At 46.2% G+C, this 20,123-nt stretch overlaps 1 protein-coding gene across 1 annotated transcript in view; it reads left to right on the top strand.

The window, feature by feature from the left end:
- LOC141092215 (heat shock protein HSP 90-alpha-like) overlaps positions 1 to 6,927 on the top strand; it is a 49,654-nt gene extending 42,727 nt beyond the window's left edge. The window contains exon 11 of the mRNA XM_073578233.1: positions 6,617 to 6,927. Coding sequence (XP_073434334.1) covers positions 6,617 to 6,726 — 110 coding nt within the window. The 3' untranslated portion in view covers positions 6,727 to 6,927. The remainder of the gene's footprint in view (positions 1 to 6,616) is intronic.
- Positions 6,928 to 20,123: the final 13,196 nt, after the last annotated feature.

Genomic DNA, 20,123 nt, shown 5'->3' with positions numbered 1-20,123 from the left:
ACATGATCTCTCTGCTGTCCTCCAACAAACATCTCCTAAGCATCTAACGAGCCAAAGACATCTCAGACTTCAGTGCTCTCTACTTCTGCCCTCCAACATCACCTTCCAGAAATGTACTACCATCAACCCAGCCACTTTGCTTCCACATTCTAGGGGGGAGTTCCCTGACGGGTATAAGGATTTACCAGACGGGAGGTCACCTGATGGCCCGCATGACTGTGTAAAAGCACTGGAACAAGAAGCCTCTGCACCACAAAATGTGGTAACTCAAGAACTTCTCAACCCTGATTTGCAACTATGGACTGATGGATCTCGATTTGCAGACTCTTATGGCAAGTTCCACACTGGATATGCGGTCACCACTGAAACAGAAGTCCTTCTGGCTGAAGCCTTGCCACCTCACCTTTCGGCTCAAGAAGCCGAACTTGTGGCCCTACAACAAGCATGTTATCTAGCAGAAGGGAAGACGGCCAATGTCTACACTGACTCAAGATACGGCTATGGAATCTGTCACGATTTTGGATTCCTGTGGAAGTCCCGAGGGTTCATTACGGCTACAGGAACCCCTGTTAAACATGCACTAAGGATTAAAGCCTTGATGAAGGCATTGGAGCTACCTGTACAAATTGCGGTGATCAAGGTCAAAGCTCACGGGAAAGTCAATTCGAAGGAGACTAGAGGAAACCATTTAGCAGATCAAGCTGCCAAAGCTGCTGCCATAAAGAATGTCTCAGCAAAGTGGGAAGAAGAAGAAACAGCACCAGAAAAACCCTGTTGGGAAGGCACTGATACACCTGTGATGCCTGTGCTTACCAGAGCACAAACAAGAGAACAGGCAACCAAAGAAGCTACCCAAGCCGAAGAAGAACGAGACTTTGAGAAGTCCGAAGCCCGAAGAAAGAAGAGGGAGTTGATAGAAGACATGGAAATGGAATACCCTGCCACCGGATCTGTCTGGAAGCCAGCCCGACCACCTGAAGAGAGATTGTGGGAAGAACAAAAGTTGACCTCTAAAGAAGAAAAGAAGCAGTGGGAAGCTGCAGGAGCCATTCATGGGAATCGTAGTTCTGCCGGACAATACCAATTTCCTAGACTCTATAAGGTGGATGGGAAACCCTGTCTACCCAAAAGAATGTATCCAGCCGTTGCAGCATGGGCTCATGGATCAACTCATCGAGGAAAGAACCAAGCTCTGGCCTGTATCAAGAAGCTCTACTGGGCCCCAGGAATCTCTACCACTGTCACAGCCTACTCAAGAGCCTGCCCAGTCTGTGCCATCTGTAACCCAACAGCCACCGCCAAGGTTCCACTTCAGCATCTTGCCAAACCAGACTACCCTTGGCAGAGAATCCAGGTTGATCATATTCAGATGCCCAAGTCAGGAAAGTATGAGTACGTCCTAGTGGCTGTGGATATGTTCTCAGGATGGCCCGAAGCCTACTCAGTGACCAACATGACTGCCAAAACTACAGCTAAGAAGCTCATCACTGAAATTTCGTGCAGATTTGGAATTCCCGAAGTTGTTGAATCAGATCAAGGCCCAGCCTTCACTGCCAATGTCTACGAGGAATTGTGGCACATGTTAGGGACAGATTTGGGTCTGCACACCCCCTATCACCCCTCCAGTTCAGCCAAAGTTGAGAGAATGAACTCCACAATTAAGACCCAGTTGCTTAAAATGAGCCAGGACCACCCACTCCCATGGCCAGATTTGCTCCCCGTGGTCCTATACCATATCAGACACACCCCACAGGGAAAACACGGCCTGACTCCCTTTGAGATTCTTTTTGGTGCTCCACCTAAAATAGGAGACATTAGGCCACAAGAGTTGTCTGAGACAAATGATAAAGTTGTACAATTTGTGATTGCATTGTCTAAGGAACTGTCTAACACCCACTCTACAGTTTCTGCTTCTCTTCCAGAATCCACAGGTGACGTGGTCCATGACTTTGTGCCAGGAGACCTGGTGTATGTGAAAAAGTTTGTGCGCAGAGATTGTCTCCAGCCGAGATTTGAAGGACCCCACACGGTGATCCTGGTCACCCCCACTGCAGTAAAACATGAAGGAAAGAGCACCTGGATTCATGCTTCACACTGTAAAAGAGACCGAACCAGTGTTTAGTCACAGTAGTGACTGAAGGGAAATGTTGCTGTTGTTTTTGACCTTGGGACTGGGGGCCATCCTCGCCCCTACCTCTTCGGCCCCTATTGTAAATAAGAATTCTGGTCCCTTTATTCTCTGGGTAAACCCGACAGCCCCGGTGAATATCTGGCGATTTGATTTCTGTGATGTAGTCAAGTGCCTTGAGACTGAACGGGTGGTAGAGGGGATCATCCAGTTCTATATGTGTGTTACCAGACAAGACAACAATAATTGTCATTATTGGACAGATGCTGCCTGGAGTACGGGGAATGATTGGGGATATAAACCTAGCGAAGCCATGTTCCCCAAGGATGGGACGGGTAGGAGTCTTCGTGAGAGAATGCATCTAACAGCCCTTCTGCAACCATTTAGGGGCTGTAAATGGGGTAGAAGCTGTCACCCCCTTCTCCTAAATCTTGAAAGCCCTCAATATGCTGATCTGCAGACGTTCGTACTAGGAAGGCATTATAATTATGTATTTAGTGCTGGACCTTATGCGTATTTAGGCCATATACGGCTTCAGGATATTAGCTTCAGACCAACCAAGGCCCCCGTTACCAGTACACCTAAAATAGGCCCAGGTGAGCGTTTGCAAAATGTAGTTAATGAAGTGATCCCCATTCCAGGTCTCAGTTGGCAAGAGGTTTTCTCCATAGAAACACAAACAGCCCCAAGGAAAAATTTGTGGTTAGAATGGGTGAGGTACAATGTAAAAGTCCAGAATATCTCTGTATTATGTATTGCTTGTGCTGCTGCGAATACACACCTATACACACATGCATTGCTTTTCCCTGATGACAACACCACTGCCTGTGTCATGAATTTGTTGAAAGGTTTGAAGCCCACTGATTGCCCAGATTACGTCCCACTAATTCATAAGGAACCCAAACTAAAGGTCCCAGGAGAAGTAACTGTATTAGCTGACAATTACACCTGCTATAATTCCCACGACACCACAGGTACACCAGTAGGGATCTTCGAGACAGGTTTCTGCAAAGAGAATAGTTCTCTAGATACTGACTTGTTAATCAAACATACACAATATATGTATGACATTTATTGGTTATGTGGAGATGGTAAGCTCCGTCCTAGGTTGCCAAATGCCTGGACAGGCCAATGCACCCTTGTTAAACTAGCTATGCAGTTCAAGATTCTACCCTGGGATCCAAAGATACCTGATGAACCTACCAGGGAAAGGAGAAGCCTCGATCAGCTCCATATGAGTTATGAAGAAGATCCACTAGTATATATTGATGCTATTGGAGTGCCAAGGGGGGTGCCTGGCCAATTTAAAGCCCAGAACCAGATCTATGCTGGCTTTGCTTCTATAATCCCACAGGTGCAGATTAATAAAAATGTTGAATGGATCAATTACATATATTACAGTGAACAAAGGTTTGTCAATTTCAGCCAAGATGCCTTCCAAGGTATAGTTGAAGAATTGGGCCCTAACACTAGAATGACACTCCAAAATCGACTAGCCCTTGATATGATATTAGCTGAGAAAGGAGGAGTTTGTGGGATGGTGGGAGAGGAGTGTTGTACCTATATCCCTCAGAACTCTGGAGTGAATGGAAAAACCATGATAGCCCTTAAAAAGATAACTGGGTTAGCAGCAGAATTGAAAACTAATGCTGGAGTAGACATATCTTTCTTTTCCGGCTGGTTGGGTGGACTCAAGGGATTCCTTCAACAAGCTTGTATAGTACTGATTGCCCTCCTTGTAATTGGATCGATAACTCTTTGTTGTGTTATTCCCTTGTATAAAAAGGTTATTGCCAAAGCAACTCCGACTGGCACCTTCCTCAATCAAGAAGTAGACCCACCAGAGTACGATGGTACTGATCTAGGGGAGATCCCTAAGTATATTCCCCTCAAGAGAGTAGACAAAACCCCCCATTCTCAGATGATGTTAAGAGACTTAGTTTAGGGACAGCGGGAGAACTCCATGTGAGGTTAGTGAAGGGTTCAGCTGCCTGGAGGCCTCTCGCTAGGGGAGAGCTTCTGAGGTGTCTGGATGAAGAAATCCACCTCCCCTTTTCCCATCGCATGGACAGTCTCGAAGGATCTTTCATTAAGGGAAAAACTTAGTGTTTAGGGGGGATTGTCAAGGTGAAAATATATTTTCTTATATAACTTTTATACTTTTATACTGTGAAACAATAAGTTTTTCCTAATTGCTTGCTAATGCAAATGTAACTGTATTAAAGATGGCTGCCAGTGTTCACTTTCACTTAAATTCAGTGTCTAAAGAGTTAAATTAAGTTTCATTTCTCCTAAAAAAAGATAACTCAGGAATGTGAAGAAGAAGTAACCATCGGGAGACTTTTTGACGAATCAGAGAGAGACTGGACACTAGATGTATACTGCATAAACCCCGCCTAATGCACGCCTTCCCCTAACACTCAATATAGTATTGTGTATTTGTAAATAAAGCCAGTTGTTGTACTGCTCCTGACAGGTGTGGATGCGGGACATTAGCTAAGACTGAATCAGCTGCGTGTCTGAGTCATTCTTAATTGGTACCAGATGTTTTGCGCTCGCACAATGATTTGGAATGACTGGTGAATGAGGATTTATTGTCGTTTACGACCCCGACAAACGTGCAAACCACCCTTGGGGGTGAAGGGGTTAAAGAAGAAGTTACAGGTCTGTGAGAGCCAGAAATGTTTTTAGGTGACCAAATACTTATTTTCCACCATAATTTTAAAAATAAATCTTTGCCAAATCAGACAAGGTGATTTTCTGGATTTGTTTTCTCATTTTGACTCTCATAGTTTCTTCCTATGATGTCAATTACAGGCCTCTCTCATCTTTTTAAGTGGGAGAACTTGCACAATTGGTGGCTGACTAAATACTTTTTTACCTCACTGTATGCCACTACATAGGGATAATACACACAGTGATGTGACAGCACATGGATAATTCACACAATGATGTCACAATGCAGGGATAATGCACACAGTGATGTCACAGTACAGGAATGATAAACAAGGAAGATGTTGCACTGCAGACATAATGCACATGGTGATGTGACAGTATAATGATAATGCACACCGTGATGCCACAGTACAGGAATATCATACATAGTGAATTCGCAGAACTGAGATATTAGTGATATCACAGTACAGGATCATTTACATAGTAATGTCACAGTACAGAGCTAATGCACAAAGTAATGTCACAGTACAGGAATAACACAGAGATGTCACAGGACAAAAATAACCTACACAATGATGTTACAGTATAGGAATAATGTAAACAGTGATGTCAAAGTACAGGGAAATGCATACAGTGATGTCACAGTACAGGAACAATGCACACAGTGATGTCACAGTACAGGGATAATGCACACAGTGATGTCATAGCTCAGATATAATGCACACAGTTATGTCACAGCACAGGGATAATGCACACAGTGATGTTATAGCACAGATTATAATGCACACAGTGATGTCACAGTATAGGGATAAGGGATAATGCACACAGTGATGTTACAGTTCAGGAATAATGCACACAATGATGTCACAGTACATAGATAATGCGCATAGTGATGTCATAGCAAAGATATAATGCACACAGTTATGTCACAGTACAGGGATAATGCACACAGTGATGACACAGCACAGGGATAATGCACACAGTGATGTCATAGCTCAGATATAATGCATACAGTTATGTCACAGTACAGGGATAATGCACAGTGATGCCACAGTACAGGGAGGGATAGTGCACGCGGTGATGTCACAGTACAGGGATAATACACACGGTGATGTCACAGTGCAAGGATAATGCACACAGTGGTGTCACAGCACAGGTATAGTATACGCAGTGATGTCACAATGCAGGGATAATACACAGTGATGTCACAGTATAGGGATAATGCATGCAGTGATGTCACAGTACATGGATAATACACACAGTGATGTCACAGCACAGGGATAAAGGTTACAGTGATGTCATAGCACATGAATAATGCACACCATTATGTCACATCACATGGATAATTCACACAATGATGTCACAATACAAGGATAATGCACACAGTGAGGTCACAATACAGGGACGATGCACACCATGATGCCACAGTACACGGCTAATGCATATAGTGGTGTCTCAGTACAGGAATGATAAACACAGAAGATGTTGCAGTGCAGATATAATGCACATGGTGATGTGACAGTACAATGGTAATGCACACTGTGATGCCACTGTACAGGAATAACATACATAGTGATGTCGCAGAACAGAGATATTACAGATGTCACAGTACAGAGATAATACACAAAGTGGCGTCACCGTACAGAGATAATGCACAAAGTAATGTCACAACACAGGGATAATGCACACAGTGATGTCAAAGTACAGAGATAAGGCAAACACTGGTGTCATAGTACAGAGATCATACACACAGTGATGTGGTGTACCTACAGTACACAGTGACCATGTAGACTCTCTCACTTTTGCTCACAGGGATTGATGAAGAGGATGTCACTCAGGAGGACTTCTCAAGTCCAGTCCTGGAAGAGTTGCCTCCACTAGAGGGCGATGAGGACACATCCAGGATGGAAGAAGTGGATTGAGCGTAATGAAAGTGTCTTATGTACCTCTGTGAATTTACTTATACCGGACGTGTGTTACAGACCAGTCTGATAACACTTCACTATCTCCTATCTTGTGATACATACGCGGAGCTGTAATAACTCTACAACTGGTGGTCCCGACTGAGCTGTTTGATGAGTGACTTGGTTTAATGTTGAAGCTACCTTCTTCCTTAAGGTGACTTGCACTTTTTTGTAACATGTACGATTATTTTATTAATAAAAAGAATAAGCGTCAGTTTTGTCATTGTTTGGCATTGTATAGGTTAAATCTATTTTTCTAGCTATGTTGTCACACCAAACCCCAATGACACCATGCTCTGACCTTTCCAGTTTTTGTTCCATTGAGATCCTCCTTCTCATTGTGATGTCATATGTCACTTTGATGACATCATACTCAGACCTTCTGGGTATTCGATGCTCCTAGGCATTGTATTGAGATCCCTTTTCTCCGCATTGATGTCATGCTACACCCCAATAACAACATTCATTGACCTTCCCAATTACTACTTTGGAATCGGTTTTCTCCCTATGGTGTCATACTACACCCCAATAATGTCATACTTAGACCTTCTGAGTAGAGTTGAGCGAAACGGGTCAAAAAATTTCAAAAGTCGCCGACTTTTGGCAAAGTCGGGTTTCATGAAACGAAACCCGACCCTAGGATGAGGTCGGCTACGAGGTCGGCGACTTACGCGCCAAAGTCGCGTTTCAAAAGTTTGTTTTGCGCTCTTTTTCAGCCAATCAGGATCCACGGACACTGTGGGCAACGTGATGACATAGGCAGGGGTCACCACCATCTTTCAGAAGGGCATGCAAGTGATTGGCTTGCTTTGGTGGGCGTCACAGGGGGTATAAAAGGGCGTGCACGCCGACCGCCATCTTACTTCTGCCAATCTCAGTATAGGGAGAGGTTGCTGCTGATTCTGTAGGGAGAGCGTTAGGCAGGGAAGAAGACAAAAAAACTGCTTCTGCTGCTAGCGATTTGGCCTGCACAACACACCAGTCACTGTGTGTGCAGTGCAAGGGGAGGCTATATAGTGGTGTATCAGTGGTGTTGGTTGTTGGGCTGCCTTCTAAGGCTTCCTGACATTCCTGCATTGCTGTTTACCCACTGCTCCGCAAACTGCTTTTTTAAAAGCAATCCAATTTTTTTTTTTTGTCCTGCTGAGAAGAAAAAAAAACTGCTTCTGCTGCTAGCAATTTGGCCTGCACAACACACCAGTCACTGTGTGTGCAGTGCAAGAGGAGGCTATATTGTGGTGTATCAGTGGTGTTGGTTGTTGGGCTGCCTTTTAAGGCTTCCTGACAGGCTGGCATTGCTGTTTACCCACTGCTCTGCAAACTGCTTTTTTAAAAGCAATCCAATCTCCCTTATCCTCTAGTCACTTTTGTCACAGCTGTGCCATCGAGCCTGTCACATAGCGCTCAGATATTCATTGGGCCTCACACAATCCAAAAGTGTCCAGTGTCCAAAAGTGTGTGCAGAGATTCAAAATCTCCCTTATCCTCTAGTCACTTTGGTCACAGCTGTGCCATCGAGCCTGTCACATAGCGCTCAGATATTGATTGGGCCTCACACAATCCAAAAGTGTCCAGTGTCCAAAAGTGTGTGCAGAGATTCAAAATCTCCCTTATACTCTAGTCACTTTGGTCACAGCTGTGCCATCGAGCCTGTCACATAGCGCTCAGATATTCATTGGGCCTCACACAATCCAAAAGTGTCCAGTGTCCAAAAGTGTGTGCAGAGATTCAAAATCTCCCTTATCCTCTAGTCACTTTGGTCACAGCTGTGCCATCGAGCCTGTCACATAGCGCTCAGATATCAGTGGGCCTCACACAATCCAAAAGTGTCCAGTGTCCAAAAGTGTGTGCAGAGATTCAAAATCTCCCTTATCCTCTAGTCACTTTGGTCACAGCTGTGCCATCGAGCCTGTCACATAGCGCTCAGATATTCATTGGGCCTCACACAATCCAAAAGTGTCCAGTGTCTAAAATTGTGTGCAGAGATTCAAAATCTCCCTTATCCTCTAGTCACTTTGGTCACAGCTGTGCCATCGAGCCTGTCACATAGCGCTCAGATATTCATTGGGCCTCACACAATCCAAAAGTGTCCAGTGTCTAAAAGTGGGCGCAGAGATTCAAAATCTCCCTTATCCTCTAGTCACTTTGGTCACAGCTGTGCCATCGACACATCCAGGATGGAAGAAGTGGATTGAGCGTAATGAAAGTGTCTTATGTACCTCTGTGAATTTACTCTAGTCACTTTTGTCACAGCTGTGCCATCGTGCCTGTCACATAGCGCTCAGATATTCATTGGGCCTCACACAATCCAAAGGTGTCCAGTGTCCAAAAGTGTGTGCAGAGATTCAAAATCTCCCTTATCCTCTAGTCACTTTGGTCACAGCTGTGCCATCGAGCCTGTCACATAGCGCTCAGATATTCATTGGGCCTCACACAATCCAAAAGTGTCCAGTGTCCAAAAGTGTGTGCAGAGATTCAAAATCTCCCTTATACTCTAGTCACTTTGGTCACAGCTGTGCCATCGAGCCTGCCACATAGCGCTCAGATATTCATTGGGCCTCACACAATCCAAAAGTGTCCAGTGTCCAAAAGTGTGTGCAGAGATTCAAAATCTCCCTTATCCTCTAGTCACTTTGGTCACAGCTGTGCCATCGAGCCTGTCACATAGCGCTCAGATATCAGTGGGCCTCACACAATCCAAAAGTGTCCAGTGTCCAAAAGTGTGTGCAGAGATTCAAAATCTCCCTTATCCTCTAGTCACTTTGGTCACAGCTGTGCCATCGAGCCTGTCACATAGCGCTCAGATATTCATTGGGCCTCACACAATCCAAAAGTGTCCAGTGTCTAAAAGTGTGTGCAGAGATTCAAAATCTCCCTTATCCTCTAGTCACTTTGGTCACAGCTGTGCCATCGAGCCTGTCACATAGCGCTCAGATATTCATTGGGCCTCACACAATCCAAAAGTGTCCAGTGTCCAAAAGTGTGTGCAGAGATTCAAAATCTCCCTTATCCTCTAGTCACTTTGGTCACAGCTGTGCCATCGAGCCTGTGACATAGCGCTCAGATATCAGTGGGCCTCACACAATCCAAAAGTGTCCAGTGTCCAAAAGTGTGTGCAGAGATTCAAAATCTCCCTTATCCTCTAGTCAATTTGGTCACAGCTGTGCCATCGAGCCTGTCACATAGCGCTCAGATATTCATTGGGCCTCACACAATCCAAAAGTGTCCAGTGTCCAAAAGTGTGTGCAGAGATTCAAAATCTCCCTTATCCTCTAGTCACTTTGGTCACAGCTGTGCCATCGAGCCTGTCACATAGCGCTCAGATATTCATTGGGCCTCACACAATCCAAAAGTGTCCAGTGTCCAAAAGTGTGTGCAGAGATTCAAAATCTCCCTTATCCTCTAGTCACTTTGGTCACAGCTGTGCCATCGAGCCTGTCACATAGCGCTCAGATATTCATTGGGCCTCACACAATCCAAAAGTGTCCAGTGTCCAAAAGTGTGTGCAGAGATTCAAAATCTCCCTTATCCTCTAGTCACTTTGGTCACAGCTGTGCCATCGAGCCTGTCACATAGCGCTCAGATATCAGTGGGCCTCACACAATCCAAAAGTGTCCAGTGTCCAAAAGTGTGTGCAGAGATTCAAAATCTCCCTTATCCTCTAGTCACTTTGGTCACAGCTGTGCCATCGAGCCTGTGACATAGCGCTCAGATATCAGTGGGCCTCACACAATCCAAAAGTGTCCAGTGTCCACAAGTGTCTGCAGAAATTCAAAATCTCCCCTGTCCTATAGACACCTTGTACCTTGTTTTACATTACTATATAGTTTGTTGGATTTTGTGTACATTTCTACCAAAAATGAGGAAGGCTGGTGGAAGAGGCCGTGGAATTGGGCGGGGGTTGGCAGCTGGTAATGATGGTGTTGGTGGTGGATCTGATGGTAGTGGCAAGAGCAAAATAGGACCGAATGCAGGAGGTGTTGAGCCTGCGTCATCGTCTGGCTACATAAGGCCTCGAACGCTTAGTTTTCTAGGAGTTGGCAAACCGCTTTTAAAGCCAGAGCATCAGGAAAAAGTTTTGTCTTACATTGCTGACTCAGCCTCCAGCTCTATCGCCTCCTCTTCTTCAGTTGTAAAAAGTAAAAGCACTGGGTCGTCATTGGAGGCTCATGTTCATGAACCACACCTTTCCTTGTGTCCTTCACCCCAACCAAGATTGAAGGATGACGCAGGCCATACTACTGATTACTCCATGGAGTTGTTTTCACATACCATGCCTGGATTATCAAGTGAAATGGTGAATTACCCAGGCCAAGATGAATCTGACATGGAGTGCACTGATGCACAGCCGCTGATGGATGATTCTGCTGGTACATTCACTCAGAGCACTACATTGTCCTCGCAGTGTACAGAGCCAGATTCTGACCCTGATGAGACTCAGGTGCCCCTTCCCGCACACTATACCACCATACACGGTGACACAGAGGAAGGTGCACATGACATAGAAGAGGAGGTGATGGATGACCCAGTTGTTGACCCAGATTGGCATCTCATTGGGGGAAGAGGGTGCTGCTTCCAATAGCTCAGATGAGGAGCATCCACAGCAGACATCGACATCGCAACAGCTGTTATCTGGCAGGCCCGGAGCACTCCAAAGACAGGTTCCAAACATCAAAAGAGTTGCTGGACAGCTTGTCCAGAGGGTCAAAAGATCACAGCGTGCTAGGCCGCAAAATGTCTGCCAAAGTAGGAAGAGTGCAGTGTGGCACTTTTTTGAACAAAATCCTCATGATCAGGCCAAGGATATCTGTAAGAAGTGCGCAAAGACCTTTAGCTGAGGGAAAAATCTGAAAAATTTGAATACCAGTTGCATGCTTAGACATTCAACCAGCATGCACTTGCAAGCGTGGACACAACACCAAACCTCAAGTGCCACATGTGCAACTGATCACAACGAAGGTAGTCAGCAACGCTACATTGTTTCCCCCACTGTAAGCCCACCGGTTAGCACAGCAGCAAATGTTGAGGTGTCGTTGCAAGGCCACAGCAGTCAGGGAATCCCACTGTTATATCAACGAAAGACTGATTCTAGGCCATCAGAAAGAACACCAACTCCATCACCATCATCAACCCTCTCTCAGTCCGCCCTGTCCACCGCTACTTCCACCATATGCAGCTCTCAAGTCCAGCTCACCCTCCCAGACACTATGAGTAGGTCAAGAAAGTACTCAGTCTCTCATCCGCGTACACTGGGTTTGAACGCCCACATTGCCAAACTAATCTCGTTTGAGATGATGCCCTTTCGGTTGGTGGAAAGCACAGCTTTCCGCGAACTCATGGCCTATGCAGTACCACGCAATGACCTACCCAGTCGCCACTTCTTCTCTCGCAAAGCCATCCCAGCCCTCCACCATCATGTGAAAGACCGCATTGTCCATGCACTCAAGCAGTCAGTGAGCGGAAAGGTGCACCTCACAACTGATGCATGGTCCAGTCGGCATGGCCAGGGCCGTTACGTGTCCATCACTGAGCACTGGGTTAATGTGGTGGATGCAGGGTCCACAGGGGACAGCGGTGGTGGGACAGTGCTGCCTAGCCCACGGTATAGGAAACAGTTGGCTGTAGGCGTTCGACCCTCCTCCTCCTCCTCCAGAAGCGAAAGCTCGTCCACAGAGCGCAGTCGTACGAGCACTCCATCTGCAGCTGCCACTGTTGCACACAAGGTGTCCCCCTATCGAGCAGCTAGTGGAAAGCGTCAGCAGGCTGTGTTGCAGATGATGTGTTTGGGCGACAGACACACCGCCGAGGTGCTGGCCGAGTACTTGAAGCGACAAACTGAGTCATGGCTGGGCAGTGTACATCTTGAGACAGGCAAGGTAGTTAGTGATAACGGCCGTAATTTTGTGGCAGCCATAGCCCTTTCAAAACTCAGCCACATACCTTGCTTGGCTCACACCTTGAACCTGGTGGTGCAGTGCTTCCTCAAAAATTATCCGGAGTTAACAGCCCTGCTCCAGAAGGTGCGAAGACTGTGCGCGCACATCCGCCGGTCGCCTGTACACTCCGTTCGTATGCAGAAGCTGCAGCGATTGCTCCACCTTCCCAACCACCGCCTCATTATCGACATTGCAACAAGGTGGAACTCCACCCTGCACATGGTGGAGCGGCTGTGCGAGCAGAGGCAGGCCATAATGCATTTGTGGGAGGATACACGGCCAGGCACTTTGAGAGCAGACATGGAGTTGACAGGTGTGCAGTGGTCGAAGCTGAAAGACCTCTGTAAAGTCCTTCAGTGTTTTGAGGAATGCACACGGCTGGTAAGCGCAGACGACGCCATCCTAAGCATGAGCATCCCACTTATGTGTCTGCTCATGCAAACTTTGACGCACCTTAAGGAGCAGGCGTCTGCAGCCAATGTTGATGAGGAGGAAGAGGAGGAGGGAATCCTTGATGACATTCAGCCATTGTCTGCTCAGGGACCTCTCCTGGACGAGGTGGAGGAAGAAGAGGAGGAGGAGTATGATGATGGGGATGATTACTTAGGGGAGGAGGATGCATCTCGTGGGGCAAGTGAAAATGTTGGCGTGGCAAGGTCTGGTACAGGGTTTGTGCGTGACTGGAGGGATGTGGATTTGCCAGAAAGTGCTCCTCCACCCAGCACTCGCAGTGCATCATTGACACCGGGAACATTGGCCCACATGTCAGATTATGCCTTGCAGATCCTAAAAAGGGACCCCCGCATTGCCAAAATGATGAACGATGACGACTACTGGTTGGCCAGCATCCTGGATCCACGCTATAAAGGCAAATTACAAAACATCATGCCACAGGAGAACCTTGACCTAATATTGGCTAATAAACAAGCAACTCTGGTAAATCGGTTGGTTGAGGCATTCCCAGCACACAGCAGCGGTGATGGTTCTCACACGAGCCGTACGGGCCGGGGGCAGCTTGGCAGAGGTGTTCGTGGTGCACACAGCAGAAGTGGCGTTGGAGACAGGGGTTTCATGACAATGTTGTGGACTGATTTTTCAAATACCGCTCACACAACTGGTAATACTGCATCGATGGAAAGTGACAGGAGACAGCAGTTGTCAACTATGGTTACAAACTACTTTTCCTCCCATATCGATGTTCTCCCACACAGGTCATTCCCCTTTGACTATTGGGCCGCTAAACTGGACACCTGGCCTGAATTGGCACAATATGCCTTACAGGAGCTCGCTTGCCCAGCTGCAAGTGTGCTGTCGGAAAGAGTCTTCAGTGCAGCTGGATCAATCCTGACAGAAAAAAGGACCCGTCTGTCAACCCAAAATGTGGATGATCTAACCTTCATTAAAATGAACCATGCATGGGTTTCCAAGGATTTTGTCCCACCTTCCCCTGATGACACATAGGGTGACAGAAAAATGGCTTGCTTTGGTCCACCTCTTCCTGGGACTTCACCTATTTCGCCTTTTGCATCAGCTGAATGTCCAACATCAACATATGCCACTTTCTAAAACTCCCTAACTGTGCTGCCTCCCCCCCCATGGCCGGGGTCACCACCTAGCGCACGACACCGTGCGAGTGCCGTTGCCCTGGACAGGTGGGTAGGCCGACTCTTGGGCGCGGGCACTGGCACAGGGTCCCTCATAGTGCAATCAAGTGTCTCTGACGGTGGTGGTGCACACCCGCCGTCAGACTCACCGCTGTACTATGAGGGGCCCAGTGCCAGTACCGACGCCCACGAGTGGGCCCCCCTTGCTTGGGCAGGGCCCCAGCATTTGCAATCTTTACCTCTCCCTGCTCCTCCGCTGTGTAATCTGGGCCGTCAAATCCATACTGTGCCTGACACCGTCTGAGCCTGCCTCCTGATGTATAGACATATATTTTGAATGTGTACGCTATCCATACATGTTATCCGGGGAAACGGTACCCTTTCTAACCTTTGTGCAATCACGTGCAATCCATACTGGGCCTAACACCGTCTGAGCCTGCCTCCTGATGTATAGACATATATTTTGAATGTGTACGCTATCCATACATGTTATCCGGGGATACGGTACCCTTTCTAACCTTTGTGCAATCACGTGCAATCCATACTGGGCCTAACACCGTCTGAGCCTGCCTCCTGAGACATATATTTTGAATGTGTACGCTATCCATACATGTTATCCGGGGAAACGGTACCCTTTCTAACCTTTGTGCAATCACGTGCAATCCATACTGGGCCTAACACCGTCTGAGCCTGCCTCCTGAGACATATATTTTGAATGTGTACGCTATCCATACATGTTATCTGGGGATACGGTACCCTTTCTAACCTTTGTGCAATCACGTGCAATCCATACTGGGCCTAACACCGTCTGAGCCTGCCTCCTGAGACATATATTTTGAATGTGTACGCTATCCATACATGTTATCTGGGGATACGGTACCCTTTCTAACCTTTGTGCAATCACGTGCAATCCATACTGGGCCTAACACCGTCTGAGCCTGCCTCCTGATGTATAGACATATATTTTGAATGTGTACGCTATCCATACATGTTATCTGGGGATACGGTACCCTTTCTCACCTTTGTGCAATCACGTGTAATCCATACTGGGCGTGAGAACGGCTGGCGAGCTGTTAAGCAAGCTACAGCACCTGTGGTTTGCACACGTAAGTTTTTCATTTTTTCAGGAATGACGGTTAGGCCTAATTCCGGAACTGCGGTTGACCTGCACTTACTGGGAAATCATTGTTCGCGGGTAATAATTGTAATCAGTGATCCCCATCACTAACGTTGTTCAGCGGGTTATCTGCACCTGTAAGCGACAAACGCTGGCCTTTTCAGTGTAGCGCACATGCAGCCACGGACATGTAAGGGCATGACACACCAGTTATTGGCCAATCTCATGTGCCAGAGCCTCCCGTGTCCCTCTAGTAAGCCGGACTCGGACCGCGGGGCATGACGGAGTCTCGTTCGTTAACGGAATTAAGCTTGCAATGTGTGCATCTGTTCTGTAGCTGGCATGGTTGAGGTTTCCCAGGTGGAGTCGAATTTAACCGTAGGCTCCACTCCTGGTGGTGCCCTTCTGGACATTTCTTTAAGGTTCAGCTTTGCAACCATACTGCCCACGTAAAACAAACACTTTGCCTTCATGAACGCTGTTTGGAGGGTCATGGGACTCGTGGGAATAACGCCGCCCAATCAGTTAACCTGCTAGAGAGATCCTTCGTTGCTCCCAAGCATGACATCACACTCCCTAGGAAGAAGGTAATGCCACTGTGGCGACCGTACTCCTGGGGGCGACACAAGTGCACTGATGCCCAGCCAGTGCTCGATGAATCTGCTGGTACATTGACCCAGACCACTACATTCCCCTCGCACGCTACACGACCTGAATCTGACCCTGATGAAACTCAGGTTACCCTTCCCATATACAGTTCCATCTTACACGGTGACAAAGAGGAAGCTGCAGATGAAAGTGCAGGTTCGGCCCACCCGCCACCAGACACACCACCGTACTATCAGGGGCCCTGTGCCAGTGCCGTCGCCAACGAGTGGGCCCCCCCTGCTTGCCCAGGATCACAGCACTTGCAAAGTTGAAATACTGTGCAGTGAGATGGAAGATGGGGACGACGAGGAGTCCACACAAGTACAGGGATTCCCTAGCGAGGAGACTTATTTGATTGTTTTCAATGTTGGGACAGCAATTTTTGGGGAGCACTATACTCTGGAGAATGATAGATGGGGCCCACCATACACTGGAACATTCCAAAGGTGGACATCAGACACTGGAGCAGCATTTACAGGGCCCATTAAACACTAGAGCATTAGAAATGGGGCCCATTATGTTTTGAGCATTATTTGGGCCCATAAGACAGTGGAGCTTCATGGGGACCAACATATACTGTAGCATTATGTGGAGCTCATCATATACTGTTTCAAACATTATATGGGACCAATGATTCTGTATGGAGAAATAGATGGGCCTCGTCATGAGATGTAAAAAGTGAAGTATTTTTCATTGTACTATACCGCTATTTCTCTGCCGTATCGGAGCATGATGAGTTGTGGTATGTGTTAAAGGGGCGCTCTTTCGCCCAGGGCACATGAAAACCTGCAGCCAGCCCTCCCCCCCCCACAACTTTAGCCAAATAACCCCCATTTTTCAGTGCGTAACTTGTATTATGAAGTTAATTAAGGTTGACAAGCTTAAGTAAGAAGAATTGATGCTTTTGGCATTCAAATGGGCACTGTAGGTGTGTTTCCTGTCCTCTCACTGCCGACTTTTATTCCCCATTGACTTACATTGGGTTTCGTGTTTCGGGACGACCCCGACTTTTCCCTATAATCGGACGATCTTGCTCGACCCGACTTAAAAGTCGGGTTTCACGAAACGAAACGCGACCCTAAAAAACCAAAAGTCGCTCAACTCTACTTCTGAGTATTTACAGATTTACAGAATCATATAAGGCAAACAATTATCCGGTCATTTTACAATATAGTCTTAGACTTTAAACAATGTTTCAATTCAGATTTGTCAGTGTGTCAGATCAGATTTTTGTCAGTATTTTGAATCAGATTTTCGTCAGTATTTTGGATCAAATTTCCCTCAGTGTTTCAGATCAGATTTCAGATCAGATTTCCCTCAGTGTTTCAGATCAGATTTCCCTCAATGTTTCAGATCAGATTTCAGATCAGATTTCCCTCAATGTTTCAGATCAGATTTCCCTCAGTGTTTCAGATCAGATTTCCCTCAGTGTTTCAGATCAGACTTCCCTCAGTGTTTCAGATCAGATTTCCCTCAGTGTTTCAGATCAGATTTCCCTCACTGTTTCAGATCAGACTTCCCTCAGTGTTTCAGATCAGATTTCCCTCAGTGTTTCAGATCAGATTTCCCTCAGTGTTTCAGATCTGATTTCAGATCAGACTTCCCTCAGTGTTTCAGATCAGATTTCCCTCAGTGTTTCAGATCAGATTTCCCTCAGTGTTTCAGATCAGATTTCCCTCTGTTTCAGATCAGATTTCCCGCAGTGTTTCAGATCAGATTTCCCTCAGTGTTTCAGATCAGACTTCCCTCAGTGTTTCAGATCAGATTTCCCTCAGTGTTTCAGATCAGATTTCCCTCAGTGTTTCAGATCTGATTTCCCTCAGTGTTTCAGATCTGATTTCAGATCAGATTTCCCTCAGTGTTTCAGATCAGATTTCCCTCAGAGTTTCAGAACAGACTTCCCTCAGAGTTTCAGATCAGACTTCCCTCAGTGTTTCAGATAAGATTTCCCTCAGTGTTTCAGATCAGATTTCCCTCAGTGTTTCAGATCAGACTTCCCTCAGTGTTTCAGATCAGACTTCCCTCAGTGTTTCAGATCAGACTTCCCTCAGTGTTTCAGATCAGATTTCCCTCAGTGTTTCAGATCAGATTTCCCTCAGTGTTTCAGATCAGATTTCCCTCAGTGTTTCAGATCAGATTTCAGATCAGATTTCCCTCAGTGTTTCAGATCAGATTTCCCTCAGTGTTTCAGATCAGACTTCCCTCAGTGTTTCAGATCAGATTTCCCTCAGTGTTTCAGATCAGACTTCCCTCAGTGTTTCAGATCAGATTTCCTTCAGTGTTTCAGATCAGATTTCCCTCAGTGTTTCAGATCAGATTTCCCTCAGTGTTTCAGATCAGATTTCCCTCAGTGTTTCAGATCAGATTTCCCTCTGTTTCAGATCAGATTTCCCGCAGTGTTTCAGATCAGATTTCCCTCAGTGTTTCAGATCAGACTTCCCTCAGTGTTTCAGATCAGATTTCCCTCAGTGTTTCAGATCAGATTTCCCTCAGTGTTTCAGATCTGATTTCCCTCAGTGTTTCAGATCTGATTTCAGATCAGATTTCCCTCAGTGTTTCAGATCAGATTTCCCTCAGAGTTTCAGAACAGACTTCCCTCAGTGTTTCAGATCAGACTTCCCTCAGTGTTTCAGATAAGATTTCCCTCAGTGTTTCAGATCAGATTTCCCTCAGTGTTTCAGATCAGACTTCCCTCAGTGTTTCAGATCAGACTTCCCTCAGTGTTTCAGATCAGACTTCCCTCAGTGTTTTAGATCAGATTTCCCTCAGTGTTTCAGATCAGATTTCCCTCAGTGTTTCAGATCAGATTTCCCTCAGTGTTTCAGATCAGATTTCAGATCAGATTTCCCTCAGTGTTTCAGATCAGATTTCCCTCAGTGTTTCAGATCAGACTTCCCTCAGTGTTTCAGATCAGATTTCCCTCAGTGTTTCAGATCAGACTTCCCTCAGTGTTTCAGATCAGATTTCCTTCAGTGTTTCAGATCAGATTTCCCTCAGTGTTTCAGATCAGATTTCCCTCAGTGTTTCAGATCAGATTTCAGATCAGATTTCCCTCAGTGTTTCAGATCAGACTTCCCTCAGTGTTTCAGATCAGACTTCCCTCAGTGTTTCAGATCAGACTTCCCTCAGTGTTTCAGATAAGATTTCCCTCAGTGTTTCAGATCAGATTTCCCTCAGTGTTTCAGATCAGACTTCCCTCAGTGTTTCAGATCAGACTTCCCTCAGTGTTTCAGATCAGACTTCCCTCAGTGTTTCAGATCAGATTTCCCTCAGTGTTTCAGATCAGATTTCCCTCAGTGTTTCAGATCAGATTTCCCTCAGTGTTTCAGATCAGATTTCCCACAGTGTTTCAGATCAGACTTCCCTCAGTGTTTCAGATCAGACTTCCCTCAGTGTTTCAGATCAGATTTCCCTCAGTGTTTCAGATCAGATTTCCCTCAGTGTTTCAGATCAGATTTCCCTCAGTGTTTCAGATCAGACTTCCCTCAGTGTTTCAGATCAGACTTCCCTCAGTGTTTCAGATCAGATTTCCTTCAGTGTTTCAGATCAGATTTCCCTCAGTGTTTCAGATCAGATTTCCCTCAGTGTTTCAGATCAGATTTCCCTCAGTGTTTCAGATCAGATTTCCCTCTGTTTCAGATCAGATTTCCCGCAGTGTTTCAGATCAGATTTCCCTCAGTGTTTCAGATCAGACTTCCCTCAGTGTTTCAGATCAGATTTCCCTCAGTGTTTCAGATCAGACTTCCCTCAGTGTTTCAGATCAGACTTCCCTCAGTGTTTCAGATCAGACTTCCCTCAGTGTTTTAGATCAGATTTCCCTCAGTGTTTCAGATCAGATTTCCCTCAGTGTTTCAGATCAGATTTCCCTCAGTGTTTCAGATCAGATTTCAGATCAGATTTCCCTCAGTGTTTCAGATCAGATTTCCCTCAGTGTTTCAGATCAGACTTCCCTCAGTGTTTCAGATCAGATTTCCCTCAGTGTTTCAGATCAGACTTCCCTCAGTGTTTCAGATCAGATTTCCTTCAGTGTTTCAGATCAGATTTCCCTCA

Source organism: Dendrobates tinctorius, unplaced genomic scaffold (assembly GCF_039654945.1).
Source record: "Dendrobates tinctorius isolate UK_male_01 unplaced genomic scaffold, ASM3965494v1 ptg000058l, whole genome shotgun sequence".
In the NCBI taxonomy this organism is placed as follows: Eukaryota; Metazoa; Chordata; class Amphibia; order Anura; family Dendrobatidae; genus Dendrobates; species Dendrobates tinctorius.
This window is presented reverse-complemented; position numbering and strand designations above follow the sequence as displayed.